Source organism: Delphinapterus leucas, chromosome 1 (genome assembly GCF_059928025.1).
Source record: "Delphinapterus leucas isolate spDelLeu-1000000601 "Yukka" chromosome 1, BTC_Dleu_Yukka2, whole genome shotgun sequence".
NCBI lineage: Eukaryota > Metazoa > Chordata > Mammalia > Artiodactyla > Monodontidae > Delphinapterus > Delphinapterus leucas.
The window spans coordinates 157,985,374-158,003,318 of NC_143129.1; the positions used below are offsets into that span (position 1 = coordinate 157,985,374).

The 17,945-nt window shown below is 41.0% G+C and overlaps 1 protein-coding gene across 2 annotated transcripts in view; it reads right to left on the minus strand.

Moving 5' to 3' along the window:
- ZMPSTE24 (zinc metallopeptidase STE24) overlaps positions 1-17,945 on the minus strand; it is a 48,981-nt gene that overhangs the window by 18,985 nt on the left and 12,051 nt on the right. For both annotated transcript variants that reach the window (XM_089895391.1, XM_022575378.3), the window contains 4 exons: positions 9,182-9,298; positions 8,651-8,803; positions 7,155-7,296; positions 2,099-2,277 (listed from right to left, as the gene is read on the minus strand). In XM_089895391.1, the coding sequence (XP_089751517.1) occupies positions 2,099-2,277; positions 7,155-7,296; positions 8,651-8,803; positions 9,182-9,298 (591 nt within the window). The remainder of the gene's footprint in view (positions 1-2,098; positions 2,278-7,154; positions 7,297-8,650; positions 8,804-9,181; positions 9,299-17,945) is intronic.

A 17,945-nucleotide genomic window follows, 5' to 3' on the forward strand; every position in this document is an offset into this window, starting at 1 on the left:
ACTAGCATCTGCATTAATTTCTTAGTTTCTAAAAGCCACACTATTTCAGCCACTCGCTTACCACTCTCTGCCTTAAACTATGAGCTCTTTGTATACATATCTACTCTCCTCTCCTACAGGTTCTTTAGGGTAGGACTATGTAACTTATACATAGATGCTAAAATATTTGCAGCTACTCTTCAAGAAGCCAACAAAATAACTCAAACTCCATTCAACATGGTTCAAAAGACTAATCTTTTCTAAGATTTAAGCCAAAGAATACTGTTCTCACCGATACTAAAGGTCAGTTATTTCATTACTGAAATCAGCAGACCACTATCTAACACCCAGGTTTGGCTATAAAGTAATCCACCCTGTATGTGGATACCTCTTCAGCAGGTTGACTTGCTGAACTTGCATGATTCCTCACTGTTGTCACCTGGTTACTCTTTTTGGACTTCAGTTTTCCTGTCTATAAGATGACCTTAAGAGCTCTTCCTAGCTTAAAATCCTATGACTCTTGGTCAGACCAAAATGACTTTTATTACAATATCCAGACAGGATAAACCCACTTGTTTCCCTTTTTTTTTTTTTTTTTTTGGCCCCCTGCATTTGGAGCGTGGAGTCTTAACCACTGGACCGCCGGGGAAATCTGATAAACCCACTTAAAAATAAATATCATCAAAGGAGTTAACCTTCACCCAATACTGTTTAACCCCTTCACAGAATCTTGTTCCATCTACATATTTATAACAGGCTAGGCACTCTATTAGACCATCTCTTTAGAGTCAAAACAGATGCTCAGTGATAAAACTTATTTTCTGGTACTTAAAGTACATAGAGTACAAGGTTATTCACATATATTATTTCATTTAACCTTAACAACCCTAAAAGGTAGGCATCTTTATCCCAGTGTTTTTCAACTAGGAGTGATCTTGCCCCCTCCTTCCAGCACCCCCCAACCCCACGGACATCTGGCAATGTCTAGTGGCATTTTTCATTGTCACAGTTGTTGGGAAAGGAGGGATTGATACTGGCATCTAAAGGGAGAGGCCAGAGATGCTGTTCAACATCTTATGATGTACAAGGTAGCCTCCCATGATGAAAAATTGTCCGGTCCAAGATGTCAATAGTGCCAAGATGAGAAACCCTGATGGCATTGTCTTTCAGTTAAGAAATCAAAGATTTAGAGAGCTTAAGTTACTTGCCCAGAGTTACACAGATCCCAAATCATCTCTGAATGACACCAAAGCCAATGGCACATTCCATCACACACACAACTACTGGAGACTGTTTCTGATGAAATATGTACTGTTTTCTTATCAGTGTTTCCCCTCCCCATTTAGTCTTGCTATACTTTAGGTTTTGCTAATCAGCATTAGCTGACCTCATCCAGGAGAAGAATCAGGAAAAGCTTTCTCAGACTAAGAGGTCAGATTTAACAAACGTCTTCTCTTGTGCTCTCACTGCATCCAGTATTTACAGCTTCAGTGCAGCAACTACCATATTGTACTGTGCTTGTATGACTTTCTCCCCTTTAGACTATAAACTCCTTAAGAGCAAGGTCTGCCTCTTTATTTTTGTATTCCTAGTGCCAAGGAAAGTATCTCAGCACAGAGTTTACATTTCATAAGTATTTGTTAAACAGACAAAAGAAAACTGACCAAGTTACATAGTATACCCAAGAATGCACAGCTACTAAATGACAGAACCAGGATTCAAATTCAAGTCTCTCCACTGCCAAAGCCTATAGTTACTATATCTCAATGAAGCTAAAAATGAGATGTTTATCACCTTTTTATCTTGCCTGTGGGAATTCTTCAATCATAAACATGTCAGGAATTGTATATAAAGTCCCTGTTTTAAAGACAGCTTATAATCATAAGAATTTTCCTACCTTATACTTGTGTACATTCTGTGAAAGCTTGCAAGGTAGTTAGCATGTAACGATAGTGATAATCTCTCCCAAATACCACAGTTATAAAGGGGCCGCTGTGTTTTTATTTGATAGTCTCCCTGAATTCAACACTCACTACATAGAAATTAATGTTATTTTGAGCTGTCACAGGAACTGTTCATAAAAACTAAGCCAGGGTCTCTTAGGAAGAGAAGAACTCACTTTAGCTTTTATTTCTTCACAGTCCCCTTCTCCATCATTGCAGGGTTCCATGCCAGACTCCTCCTGGATGTCTTTGTTTAGTACAGAATACTCTTCTAGTAGAGTGTCAAACAAAACTATTCGCTTGTTCTTGAAGAAGCCATAAAAATAAGCATTGCTGTGGGAAGAGCGTTTAGATCCTAAGGAAAAGACAGTTCAAAGCATGGAAAATAATTAAAAAGTATGGGGTTTTTTGGAGAGACGCCTAGAAACTGAATTACTGGAAAGGACATTAACATTTTCAAATTGTTTAACACCTGAAGAATATTATATCAACATAAATCACCACCAGCAGTGGAAAGCGCCTGTTTCTTTGCAGTCTTGACAACAAATATTTATGCTCATTGCAGCTTTAGAGCAATAAGTAAATAAATAAAGCCTAAATATCCAACAGTCATGGAATGATTAAATTATGGTAAAGCTATGAAATGGAATTTTAAGCAGCCAGAAAAAAAGTATACTTTTGAAATATTTTAACAAGATAGGAAAAAGCTCACCAAAATAACTGAAAAGGATGTAAAACTTCATGTATATAAAATTCCATTATTGTCATGAAAAAATGTACATGTAAATAGAAAAGCAGAAACACAAACCTATTAAGAAATATATTAAAATATTGAAGTGTTTATCACTGGCTTCTAGAAATATGGATTTTTGTTCCCTCCCTTATACTTTTCTCTGTTCCAAGGCTTTTAAAGTCAGTATACTTATTTAATCAGAAAAAATTAAAACTATCTTAAAAAGACTGAAAAAAAAAACCCTGAATTTTTAACAGTGGCTAACAGTAGCTGAACTATGGCTGATTTTTATCTTCTTCTTTATAATTTTCTTTATTTTCTATACTTTATTTTCTTTATATTTTATGTTCTAGCATGTGCAGTGAATTTAGTGGTTAAGAATGACTTTAGGTTCAAATCTTGGCTCTGCCATGTATTAGTTGTGTAAATGTAAGAAACTTTCTTAATTTCTTTAAGCTTTATTTTCCCATTTATGATATGAGGAGAGGACTTTTTTGGTTTGGTTGCCTGGAAGTTAAGAGCCAAATATGTGGTCCAATTTTATCAATAATATAGGACCTTAGGATCTGGAAAGCTGGGTATCTAGATCTTATACTTCTATCTCATTTCTATCTTCTCTGATTCTAATTTTTAAATTAATTTAAAAATATTTCTTAGAAGCTACCTGAAGTTACCTATGGAAGTAGGCAGATAAATAAAACAAAATGAATGTCTTAGTATCTCCCACTGGTCTAAGTATCTCAAAGTGTGGCCCAGAGAATGCCTACACCAAAATCACCTACGGGTACTTGTTAGACATAAATACTAGAAACACCCAATATCTGAGAATGGAGCCGAGGAATCTTTAAACAAACTCTCCAGGGAATTCTTATATTCACTAAAGTTTTAAGAGTCCCTGCACTAGACCATAAGCTTTTTGTATCACTATGCCTTGCATGTAGTATTTATTCAATAATGCTTGTTTACTGAATGGATTTATCGTACCACTTGAGGTATGAAGTAATGTATTTGGGAACTCTGAAAACCAAAACGTTCTATGAGATTGTAAGGCATGGCCAGCTGTCTCTTCATCTTTCGTTTATGATGTCTTATCTTAATCAACTTCTTGGCAGCATTTGATACCGTTGACCACTCCCTCCTTGAAACACTTTCTTCTCCTAGCTCAAGAGAAACACCGTCTTCTCCTCGTTTTCTTCCTACCTCAGTGGTCTCTCCTCTTCAGCCTCCTTTGCTGGCTCTTCCTCCTCTGCTGACTCTGACCTGAGCCTCCTTCTCTTCTCTAAGTGCCCTCATCCAAGGAGGTATCTACATGCCAGATACAGATACTTCCATATCACTATTTCTAGCCCTGATCTCTCCCTAGAACTCTGGATTTATATATCTAGCTGCTTATTTGACAGGCCTACATCTCCACATGGATGGCTAAAGTGCCTATCTGTTGTTTATATTCTCAAGCATAGTATTTCCCTGACCAGTATTAGAATTCCCTTGCAGAGTTTAGGGAATTTCACATCATGCAAGTCTTGTGAGAGACTGCTTCTCATTTGAGAAATCTAAAAAGCTAGCTATCTGCTTCCCCAAGCACTCCTGGCAGCTAGCCCAGTGCCCTGGCTCAGTCAGTCAGATGCACCCACTGGGGACTCTGAAACAGTTAGCTAATTACATAAAGAAGCAGGGCAGTGAGGAATGAATTCTGCAGGTGCTAGTGGAAGGGATGTTAGGGATACACACTGCTGACTCCAACATCAGGAGCCACTAGCAGTGTCCTCCCCAGACTGGTTCTGCAGGATGATTCTGAGTTCCTGGTCTCCCGATGGAGAGTCCACTTCCCAAGTTTGGTAAACTTAACTTTCCTGGTGACTTTGTGAGTTATCAAATATTGTTTCAATAAGGAATTTCTCTGGTTAAATCAGCTATAGTTGGTTTCTATGGCTGGCATGCAACTAACTACTGCTTGTAGAACTCTAGTACAATGTTCAATAGGTATATAACACACCCATCAGAACTTAAACCCTCACAGACCTGCTCCTCTCCCAGTTTTTTCCCATCTCAGTAACCTACCATTTATCCAACTGCTTAGTCCAAAAATCTAGGTCGTTATCTCTGATGTCTCTTTCTCTCTTATTCCTTTACATGTCATCTACCGGCAAATTCCATCAACTCTACCTCTAAAACACATCCCCAGTATATCCACTTCTCTCCGTCAATTACTACTATTCTAGTCTAAGCCACATTATCTCCTCCTGAACAGCACTGGCCTCCTAACTGCTCTCCCTGCTTCTACTCTTGCCTCCCCTACCGTCTATTCTCTATATAGCAACATAAAATAGGTAAAAAGTACAAACTAGGCCATGTCACTTTCCTGCCTAAAACCTTCAATAGCTTTAACCCTAGACTTAAAATAAAATCCAAGCTCCTTACTCTGATTTACAAAGGCCTATGTGGTCTGACTCTTGCTTATGTCTCAGATTTCATGTCATAACACTTTCCTGCCATGTGGTAGCCACACTGGACTTTTTTCTGTTTCTTGAAGATACAAAGCTCTGGAGGGTCTCTCCATTGATCTTGGCACGGATGGCTCCTTCCTTCAGATCTCAGCTTAAATTCATTTGCTCAGAGATGTCTTGTCTGATGACCTAATCGAAAGTATCTACTCAGCCATTCTTTTTCACTTCACATCAGTTTAATTCTCTGCACAGTACTTACTATCTGATATTTTCTGAGAGCAAGACTCTTGGTTTTTCACTCGGTTTTTCCTTTCAATTTACAAATCCATCATGTGTGTTGTTACTGTTATTAACAACATTCATTTACTCAAAATATTTTTGACAACATTATTAACAACAACAGAAACATGCATTGCGGATGGGTAACTTCTGTTCAGCAGAGGTAAGTTGTCCAAAGTCACACGGGGAATCTGTGCTAGAACCAGAATTTAAATGCAAACCTATTGGCTCCACAGCCTGACCTCTGAAATGCTACCCTCCACCTACTCAAATCTTGATTTTCCACAAAGTCCCAGCTTATGTTATAACCCTCCATAAAGCCTTCCCTGACTATTTCAGCTAAAATCATATAGCACTGATGGTATATATCACATATCTTCTCGACTACCTCTACTGTCATAGCATTAGCATTCACGTTATCTGATTATAAGTGATCGGCAACTTAGGTTGCCCCTTCAGTAAAAGCGCCTCAGAGATTGTTCTACTATACTGATCATTGTGCTACTAGTTTAATATTATTAAAAGACTAGTAATCTCAGAGGCCAAAGCAGTAGTATGAATTGGCTTCTTTTTCTACTATTTCCCCATAGACATGTCCTAATTGTGCCTTTAGTTGGCTGCCAAATGCCTGAGATTTCTATACTCTTCTCGTTGCTGTTAATTCATTCTTTCCAGTTGTGACCATCTCTGTCCTCCTGGACCCTGCAATTACTTCCCAGTTTCTACTCCTTCATCCGCCATAGCTACTTCTCAATGGTGATTTTTACTTTAGAGGAGGAATGGGCAAACTATGGCTTGCAGGTCAAATCAAACCTGCCACTTATTTTTATAAATAAAGTTTTATTAGAAAACAGCCATGCTTGTTTCTTTATGTATTACTATGGCTGCTTTTGTACTATCATGGCAGAGTTGAATAGTTGCAACAGAGACCATGCGACCTGCAAAGCCTAAAATAATTACCGTCTAGCCCTTTACAGAAAGCATTTGCCAGACCACAGTTCAGAGGAAGCAAAACTGAAACCCAGAGATGCAAAGTGACTTGTCCAAGATCCCACAGCTGGTAAGTGGCAGAGGCAGAACTACACTCATTCATTTACATGGATTTTAATTTACAGATTCTGAAAGTCATGGTACCACACAGTTTTTCTTTGCATCTTTGTAGGTTTCCTTGAGACTTTAGTAGTCTTACACAAGCTAACAGATAGATAGCTTAATTTTCAAAAGCAATCATCAGAAAAGCAGAGTATAACTAATCCAAAATACCAAGTGGCACCAATCTTGGGTAATCTGCAGGTGAAATCAGAGTCCTGCAGAACACTGGAAGTTTTCTTGGTGGAGACAAAGCCAATAACATTGGTTTTATTTTTGAGCCCCCAAACCACTGCCAAATGGAATCTAAGCAAGAGTCCAACTCAGTTACATATAGGAGCCAGGCAGGTATTAGAAGTGAAAAAATCAGTCTAATATTATGACATAGCAGGGAGTGATAAAGGCCTTGGTGCAGAATTAAAAACAATAAAACCAACCAAACATAGCTGCAGGCAAGAGCAGGACTTGGCATCAGGCCACCAGTTTCTATCCCTGGACTATGTCATCGATTCTTATAAATCTTCAAAAGCCAAAATGTAAAATCCTAATCTTTAAATAACAAAAACAAACAAACAAAAAAAACCCCAAACCAACTGATTTGTTCTTTTATTAAAGTTTTAAGAATAAACTAATCAAATAAAAGAAATCGCTCAAATAAAATCTTCTTACCCCAGGGAGCCTTACCTTGAACAACATACACCTTAGTCAAAGGGAAGTCAATACTCTTTGCCATGACTTCAATTTCCTGTTTAAGCCTTCCCTCAGGAAGAGGTGTGAATTTGTCAAATAAAGGGGCAATGTAATCAGCATAGATGGTGACAAGCGCCTGAAATGCAAATATGAGAACAACCTAGGAATATGTCCTTAAAGGGAAACTACTCACTATACAGATTCAGTATTAAAACTATGTGACCCCAGCCCTGAGAACAGGGACCTTATCTTATTTGCTCTGGTACTCCCAGCCCGAAATAGTACCAGTACAGCATTCAATATCTGTTTGATGAATTAAATCAAAATGAATAGTCTCTATATGGTAATAACTGAAAAGCCAAATGGTCCATTCAAAACTATCTTGGGGATTTCTGACACTTCATGAGCCCATCATAACTTGGAATTCTGTCTTTCAAGGTAATCATAATAGACTTGAAGTGTTTGCTAAAAAAAGAACTACTAGAGCTTGACTGTGTGCTATTATTTGGTTTGCCTGCTAATATTACTGACCTGCAGTTCATAGCTATACACACTGGTTGAAACAGTACTTCCTTAAGCATTTTAGGAGCATTTCCTCTGCTCTCTCTCCTGCCACTTCAATTTGCCATACAACATATATTTGTAAGTCCAATTAGCACCCATTTTCCAGTCATGATCCCACCAGCAGGAGGTGAAGCAATGAGCATCATGGTAATTCAGACTAAAAGAAACCTCACCATCAGTGCAGCTGAAGAGCTGATAGGACGTATTTTCTGGGGGCTGTTAACAGGCCATTTTGATTGTGTTGTAGTGTTTGTGCTGTGAAGCAGTTTGGAATATCGGAAAGAGAAGAGGAAAAGAAGATGTGAAGAAGGGACAGTGGGGAAGCGGAGAGAGGAAAAAGGAGGGAGAAGGAAGAGAGGGAAGAAGGGGGGGCTGTGGGGGGAAAAGGGAAGAGGCAGGGCGAGGGGGAGGGGCAGGAGGAGGGGGCAAGGGACAGAGAAGAAGGGGTAAAGGGCAAAGGGGAGAGGAGGAAGGGAAAGGCAGGGGAAGGAGGGCAGGAGAAAGCAGACACGTTTATGCTTTCTTTTTCTTATCCCGCTTACATCTATTCTCTCTCCAAAATATCCATGGTTTTTAGACACTGGAGCTCAGTCAAGAGTCATCAAATTGTCAAACTTAGTCATCGCTCTGGTGGCAACTCACAAATGCACAGCCCCAAACTGCTTGACAACTGCATCATTAAAGGTAACTAACAACTAGCTTCTAGAATCTGTAAGAGCCAGTATAAGGAGAAGAAAATCTATGGTCAGAGTCAACTCTCCCATTTCTATAGCTAAAAGCAGAAAACAGAAGGGGAATTTATATGAGCACCTATTTATATTTCTTCTGCTTCTTAAGAACCATTTAGATGCTAATGAAGATTAAATGACAGTTATCTCACCAAGGAACATTTTGTAAAAGAAAATCGAAACAAAGATTTCACTTACCAGAGATACAACTAGTGTGAACAGCCAGGCATAAATAAAAAAATAGTCTCCCCCAATTTTAATAATGTAAAGTAGAAGTGAAGACACAGGTAATAAAATGCACTGAGTCACAATAAATTTCTTGATTGCATCTTTCATGAAGAACCCCAAAGTCTGAAAAAATAAAAGGTCATAATGAGAAACTAAGAAACTGCTTTTAAAATAACAAATAAGTGAATAGAAAGGATACATTGTTAAAGCAATTTTAAAAATTAAAAGGCAGTGAGACTACATGACAACAGGTAGCCTAAGACAATAAGTCAATGTCTTGCATTTTAGTTTAAAATAAACTCATTTAAATGTTATTAGCTGAAAAAACACTAGACATTAGTGCTAGAAGAGTTTATGGCAAGACCTTAAACTATGATCTTTACCATATCTTCAGTTCCTTTTCCCTCGATTAATTCATGCTCTAAAATAGCAAATTATGTTTTAATTATTCCCAGCAGAGGACAAAAGCACAAAAGAGAACATTTGCATTCTCTATTTTACCTGCTGATTGAAACCATGTTTTTCTTCTATCACAAAAGTATTATAAAGACTCCACGGCAAACCAGTCAATGCACTGAAAAGTGTAGCCAGCAGCAGAAACACCAAGGACTGAGTGATCTATACACAAGAAAAAAAGAGGCAGTTTTTTAATATTAATTCATTCTTCAAATGAAATATTAGGGAACCAATCAACGAGTATTTGCTGAGTACTTACTATAACTCAAGCAATGTGCTTGATTCTACGGGCCTGAAACATCACTGCTACCCTCAGAGTTTATTTGCAAGACAGGGAGGCACTAAAACACTTCCTTTTATTACACGGGCACCATATGAAAGTTAATTGAAGTCATAGAGACAAAATGGTTAAAAGAACTTAAATTCAGCCACATATGCTGGTGAATTCAAGAAAGGCTTACAACACTGATGAGAAATGGAATGCTACTCTGAAGAAAGAGATAAATTAGTGGGACAGAAGAGGCAAGGAGAAATTCCACACAATTTGCAAAAGCAAGGAGAAAGAAAAGGGCACCTTAAAAGTGAAAGATGACAAGATGATGGGTCTAGTTGGGACCAGGCAGAGACACATAATGGAGCATCAGGAAAGCTGGGCCAGGGCAGGTGGGGCAGAGTGTGCTAAAGTTTTAACAGAGCCAAAACTCAAGAGAGAAAATAACCCTCTAGAACTCCTTTCATTGCCTTAACAACAGGTCCTTAGGAGATCAAAAGCCAAGAACTGCCTCATTTTTCTTCACAAATATCTTTTCCTATGACAGTGGAGGATGAGGGCTAATTGGTATGAAGGGACTTGGGGGGAGGGGAAGGCAATGAAGCAAATAAAAGCCTCGCTCTCCCCCCCACCACACCATCACTCTCCTTCTCACTCCTCAGTGTAAAACTGGATTCTTTGAAGTGTGAGTACACCACCAAAGCGTATTTGACTTGGTAGTAAAGGTGCAGCCACTATGTTTCTAAACATAGGAAGAGGGAGAAGGGAAGAGGAAAAAAGGAGAGGTGTCTGGCTACAACATGCAGGGTGGTTTATGCCAGCATTTGTCCCCAAATGGGAAATGAGAAATTTTTTAAAAGTAGATTCCAGGACCTTCCTCAAAATTACTGAATCGGAATCCCATCTTCAAAAAATACAACCATATTGTAGAGATTGTTTGAATACCTGCTTTACTCATTTAACATATCACGAACATCTTTCTATATCAATAAATATAGATCTACTTCATTGCTAATGGCTCCATTACATATATTTCCATTATGTATGTAGCATTCATTCCAATGCTACAATGAACCTGTTTCATTCATTCCCCATAAATTCGTAAAAGTGAAATGTCTGATGTCAAACTTTTTTTTTTTTTTTTGCGGTACGCAGGCCTCTCACTGCCGTGGACTCTCCCGTTGCGGAGCACAGGCTCTGGACGCGCAGGCCCAGTGGCCATGGCTCACGGGCCCAGCCGCTCCGCGGCATGTGCGATCGTCCCGGACCGGGGCACGAACCCGTGTTCCCTGCATCGGCAGGTGGACTCCCAACCACCGCACCACCAGGGAAGCCCTGGTGTCAAACTTAAATTTTAAAAGATTTTTGATACAAACTGCCAAGGTGTCCTCTAGAAAAACTATACTAGTTTTCAGTCTGACAGCACCATGAGACTAGTTCCCTATCCCTCAACAATTCTGTCCTATGATTCTTTTAACTGTTTTTTACCCAATATGATATGATAGGCCAAAACAAAGAAAGAAGCACAACTCCTCGATTCTTCATTGTTGTATTAAAACACATTTCTTTGATTGTCAGCATGGATTTATATTTTTCATGTATTTTATGATCATACGAATTTCTGCCTTTGCCCATTTTTGTGTTGAGGTACTCAATTTTTTCTAAAGTGTTCTTTCGGGACTTCCCTGTTGGCATAATGGTTAAGAATCCGCCTGCCCATGCAGGGGACACAGGTTCGAGCCCTGGTCCGGGAGGATCCCACATGCCGCGGAGCAACTAAGCCCCTGCGCCACAACTACTGAGCCTGTGCTCTAAAGCCCGCGAGCCACAACTACTGAAGCCTGCGTGCCTAGAGCCTGTGCTCCACAGCAAAAGAAGCTGCCACAATGAGAAGCCCGTGCACTGTGATGAAGAGTAGCCCCCGCTCACCGCAACTAGAGAAAGCCCGTGCGCAGCAACGAAGACCCAACACAGCCTAACTAATTAATTAATTAATTAAAAACTCTAGATCATATTAAAATTTATAGTTTCTTCAGACTCACAGACTTAGAGAACGAACTTCTGGTTACCAGGGGGAATGAAGTGGGAAAGGGATAGTCAGGGAGTTTGGGATTGACATGTACACACTGCTATATTTAAAATGGATAACCGGGACCTACAGTACAGCACAGGGAACTCTGCTCAGTGTTATGTGGCAGGCTGGATGGGAGCAGAATTTAGAGGAGAATGGGTACATGCATATGTATGGCTGAGTCCCTTTTCTGTGCACCTGAAACTATCCCAACATTGTTAATCGGCTATATTCCAATATCAAATAAAAAGTTTAAAAAAATTATAGTTTTTTTTTGTTTAAGTATTGTCAATGTATCTTTGTTTATATTTAAATACTCAATTCATCTAAGTCTTTCTTTTTCTTGGAGGATATAAAATTGGAATTTATTTTTTTCTCAGTTGTCCTAAGAAAATTTATAACCTATATATTCCTCACCAATCTGAAATGCCACCTTTATCAGATACCAAGATTACATATACTTAGTTAGGCCTGTTTCTGGTACCGATACACTATTTAAAATTTATGATACATTTTAATATCTAAAAGTTACCACTCATTATTTTACTTATTCAGAATCTTTCTGGCTCTTTCTCTGTCTTTAGTCTTTCAGATTAACTATAAAATGTTTTATCATGTGCCCTTCACAAGATGCTCTGGGATTATACCTGGGCTCTATTCTTTTTTTTTTGGCTGCATCGGGTCTTAGTTGTGGCACGCAGGCTCTTCGTTGAGGCATGAGGGCTTCTTTCTAGTTGCAGTGTGCAGGCTTCTCTGTAGTTGTGGCGTGTGGGTTTTCTCTCTCTAGCTGTGGCACAGGCTCCAGAGCACGTGGGCTCTGTAGTTTACGGCACGCAGGCTCTCTAGTTGAGGTGCGTGGGCTCAGTAGTTGTGGTGCCCGGGCTTAGTTGTCCTGCAGGATGTGGGATCTTAGTTCCCCGACCAGGGATTGAACTTGCATCGCCTGCATTGGAAGGTGGATTCTCTACCACTGGACCACCAGGGAAGTCCCTCTACTCTTTTTTTTAAAGTTCATACATCTCTTCTTTAATAATTCACTGAAGAATTGTGATAAGGCACTGATTATCAAGTTTAGCATTCTGCACAGAATGTACCATTCTCTCCTTTTGAAAGTCTAGATTTTGCTCACCTGTAGTCTTCTGAAACATTCTCCATTCTCCCTAGTTTATCAACGTATGCCATAAATTCAAGTTCCTTCTGCACTAACATATAAATCGTCTACGTATGGAGCCTTGAATTAATTTAAGATAACTTGAGTTCTTCTTAATCTCACTTGTCTTATGCATAAATACCATTTTAAATGAATAATTCTATCAATAAGCCATTTTTCTTCTTAAAGAAGATGAACAGGAAGTCTAATTCCCCAATCAGTAGGCTTATTCCCTCCTTAAAACACTAAGATTCCAAGAGCATTGTAAATTGTTTTGCCTTAAACAGTAAAACAGCCTCTTAAATGGTCCCCCTGCCTAATATCAATCCCTCCCCTTTCGATCCATCCTACATACACACCAGATGAATCTAAAACTCCACTTCTCTACTTTAAAAGCTCATAATGGCTCTCTAACAGGGGTCCCCAACCCCGGGGCCACAGACCAGTACTGGTCTGTGGCCTGTTAGGAACCAGGCCACACAGCAGGAGGTGAGCAGTGGGGGAGCGAGCGAAGCTTCATCTGTATTTACAGCCGCTCCCCATTGCTCGCATTACCGCCTGAGCTCCGCCTCCTGTTCAGATCAGCTGCAGCACTAGATTCCCAGAGCAGCGAACCCTACTGTGAACTATGCATGTGAGGGCTCTAGGCTGTGCACTCCTTATGAGAATCTAATGCCTGATAATCTGAGGTGGAGCTGAGGCAGTGATGCTAGCAGTGGAGAACAACGGCAAATATAGATTATCATTAGCAGAGAGGTTTGACTGCACAGAGACCATGATAAATCAATTGCTTGCAGACTCATATCAAAACCCTATCAGTGAGTGGCAAGCAACGATTAAGCACCGGGTGGCAAGCTTTATTGTGGCAAGTGAGTTGATGTACATCAACTGTACAGCTGCATCTAGTGGCAGGCTTTAAGTCAGAATCCGATACGTTTTAGTCTGCGCGTGGCCTGCCCATTAATTTATCTACTTCCATCCATGCCTCTTTCCCACACTGCGCACTTGTCTCAGCCACAGTTTTGGTAAGCCCACAAGCTAACCCTAGCCAGGATGAGTAAAAAAACAAACGTCACTGGAGAGCTTCTTTGGAAAGGGGGAAAGACCCAGTGATGAGACAGCAGAAGACTCTAAGACTGCCAACAAAAAGAAAGCTACATTTAAAAGAAAATACCAAGAGTCCTACTTAAATTACGGGTTCATTGCAACAGGGGATTCACATTCTCCAAGCCTGCTTTATATAATATGTGGCCACCGGCTATCCAATGAAGCCATGAAACCTTCAAAACTGCTTCGCCACATGGAGACCAAGCACCTGCACTGAAAGACAAGCCTCTGGAGATTTTCAAAGGAAAAAAACCATGAACACGAAGAACAGAAGCAATTATTGAAGGCCACCACTTCATCAAATGTGTCTGCACCGAGAGCATCACTCTTAGTGGCTAACCGCATGGCTAAAGCTAAGAAGCCCTTTACTACTGGTGAAGAGTTGATCCTGCCTGCTGCTCAGGACATTTGTCATGAACTTTTAGGAGAGGCTGCAGTTCAAAAGGTGGCACGTGTTCCTCTTTCGGCTAGCACCACAACTAGACGAATTGATGAAATAGCAGAGGATACTGAGGCACAATAGTTAGAGAGCATTAATGAGTCACCATGGTACGCAATCCAGGTTGACGAGTCTACCGATGTTGACAACAAGGCAACAATGCTTGTTTTTGTGCGATATATTTTTCAGGAAGGTGTGCATGAGGATATGTTATGTGCACTTTTGTTGCCAACCAGCACCACAGCTGCGGAACTATTCAAGTCTTTGAACGATTACATATCAGGAAAACTGAATTGGTCATTTTGTGTCGGTATATGCACGGACAGAGCGGCTGCCACGGCTGGACGGCTTTCTGGTTTCACTACTCGGGTCAAAGAGGTCACTTCTGAATGTGAGTCTACGCACTGTGTCATCCATAGAGAACTGCTGGCTAGCTGAAAAATGTCACCTGAACTTAACAACATTTTGCAGGATGTGATTAAAATTATCAACCACATTAAAGTACATGCCCTTAACTCACATCTGTTCGTGCAGCTCTGTGAGGAGATGGATGCAGAGCACACACGTCTTCTCCTTTTTTAAAAAAAAAATATATTTTTTTCTTTATTTATTTGGCTGAGTTGGGTCTTAGTTGCGGCGTGCGGGCTTCTCTCTAGTTGTGGCACACGGGATCCACAGCGCAAGGGCTCAGTTGCCCTGCGGCATGTGGGATCTTAGTTCCCTGACCGGGGAGCAAACTCGCGTCCCCTGCATTGGAAGGTGGATTCTTTTTTTTTAAAGATATGATTTATTTAAATTTATTTATTTATGGCTGTGTTGGGTCTTCGTTTCTGTGCAAGGGCTTTCTCTAGTTGTGGTAAGCGGGGGCCACTCTTCATCGCAATGCGCAGGCCTCTCACTATAGCGGCCTCTCTTGTTGTGGAGCACAGGCTCCAGACGCACAGGCTCAGTAATTGTGGCTCACGGGTCCAGTTGCTCCATGGCATGTGGGATCTTCCCAGACCAGGGCTCGAACCCATGTCCCCTGCATTGGCAGGCTGATTCTCAACCACTGCGCCACCAGGGAAGCCCTGGAAGGTGGATTCTTAACCACTAGCCTACCAAGGAAGTCCCATGTCTTCCCTTATACACAGAAGTGAGATGGCTTTCTAAAGGTAGATCACTGGCCAGAGTTTTTGAGGTAACAAGAGCCGCTCCAGAAATTTCTTTTAGAAAAACAGTCCCCACTGACAGCACATTTCACTGACACAGAATGGGTCACAAAACTTGCTTACTTGTGTGACATATTCAACCTGCTCAACGAACTCGATCTGTCACTTCAGGGGAGAACAACTGTGCTCAAGTCGACAGATAAAGTGGCTGCATTCAGAGCCAAACTGGAATTATGGGGTCGACAAGTGAACACTGGGATTTCTGACATGTTTCAAACATTAGCAGAGATTTTGAAAGAGACTGAGCGAGGGCCTTCTTTCTCCCAGCTGGTGCATGATCACTTATCTCAGCTTTCAAAAGAGTTTGAGCATTACTTCCCAACCACAAAAGACCCCCGAACTGGCAAGGAATGGATCTGCAACCCATTTGTGAATAAGCCAGGTGAACTACCTTTGTCTGTGCTAGAAGAGGATCAACTGCTTGAGATCGTAAATGACAGTGGCCTTAAAAGTGTGTTTAAGACAGCTTCAAATCTCCATACATTCTGGATGAAAATCAAGGTGGGATATCCTGAGACTGACACAAAAGCACTGAAAAGCCTGCTTCCATTTCCAACATCCTGTCTTTGTGAAGCAGGGTTTTCTGCAGTGACAGCAACCAAAACGAGATCACAGAGTAGATGGACATAAGCAACACACTTCGGGTGTCACTGTCTCCCGTCACCCCCAGATGGGATCACCTAGTTGCAGGAAAACAAGCTCAGGGCTCCCACTGTTTCTGCATTATGGTGACTTGTATAATTATTTCATTATATTTTACAATGTAATAACAATAGAAATAAAGTGCACAATAAACGTAATGTGCCTCAGTGGTTAAGAATCCGCCTGCCAATGCAGGGGACATGGGTTCGAGCCCTGGTCCAGGAAGATCCCACATGCCAAGGAGCAACTAAGCCCGTGCGCCACAACTACTGAGCCTGCGCCCTAGAGCCCGCAAGCCACAACTACTGAGCCCACGTGCCTAGAGCCTGTACTCCGCAACAAGAGAAGCCACCACAATGAGAAGCCCACGCACCGCAACAAAGAGTAGCCCCGGCTCGCCAGAACTAGAGAAAGCCCACGCGCAGCAACGAAGACCCAACATAGTCTAAATAAATAAATTAATTTTTTAAAAAAAATGTAATGCTCCTGAATCATCCTGAAACCATTCCCCATTGTCCCCCCACCCCATCCATGGAAAAATTGTCTTCCATGAAACCGGTCCCGGGTGCCAAAAAGGTTGGGGACCCCTGCTCTATAAGACTGCAAGCTCATTATACTTTTAAAGATTTTCATAATCCAACCCCAAAATGCTACTTTTCACTACTCTTCTCTAAGACCCTTCTACTCCTAACAGACAACTGTGAGCTGGAGTTTAGACAGGTGACCGAGTTAAGGAAGATATTCTATCTGAAAAAAAGGAGTTGTGACAGTCACACTGGGGAAGTTGGAGAATACACAAACTTCCAGGAGTTTTTCTCAGAAGATCTCTAATTCTAATTCAGGAAGGAGAAAATATCCTAGGAATAAGATCTACTGGGCAGTGAGGGGAAGGGGTTTTGACTCAGTTTCTCAAAGGCAACAAGATCTGGGCTCTAGCCCTATCAGTGAACACTTGAAGACTCCAGGACACAGAACATTATAAAGTGCTGCGCCATGAGGGCAGAGTGATCCAGACCAAAACATCCTGATGGCACAGTTCACCTCTTGTCTGAGATGAACCTATTCATTCCATCTTATATGTATAATGTGGCAACAGAACTCTGGAGCATCCTGAGTCATTAAGTTGATTACCTGCTGAAAAAGGCTGGGCCAAATATCACTGTCAAAAAATAAGGACACTGATTATAAGACCATTTGTTGGTAGTTTGGAAAGCAGAAAGTCCTGCCAAAAGACACATTGCCTATGCCTAAGGATAAGCTGAGGTCCACTTAGTTTTCTTCTTCTTCTTTTTCTAGTGAAGAAATTGGTTTTAATTATATGAGAAGTAGATGTTCATTGCTGAATTTTCTTAAGAGATAAGCAAAAATAAGGAAATAAAAATTGCCAAAATTCTCTCCCGAGAAAACCATTTTGGAATTTTGGTATATACTATTTCAGACTTCTTATAGATGTGGAATATGTGCACAACGACATGTGTACAAGGATGGGCACGAGTGTATGCAATTAAGAAAAATTGAACTGTACTTCCCTGGTGGCACAGTGGTTAAGAGTCCACCTGTCAATGCAGGGAACACGGGTTCAATCCCTGGTCCAGGAAGGTCCCACATGCTGCGGAGCAACTAAGCCTGTGTGCCACAACTACTAAGCCCGTGTGCCACAACTACTGAAGCCCAAGCACCTAGAGCCTGTGCTCCGCAACAAGAGAAGCCACTGCAATGAGAAGCCCATGCACTGCAACGAAGAGTAGCCCCCGCTCGCCACAACTAGAGAAAGCTCGCGTGCAGCAACGAAGACCCAACATAGGAAGGAAGGGAGCTGGGGAAGGCGGGCGGAGGAAGAAAGGAAGGAAGGAAGGCAGAGAGGGAGGGAGGGAGGGAGGAAGGAAGATTGAACCAATCTAAATGTTCATCACCAGGA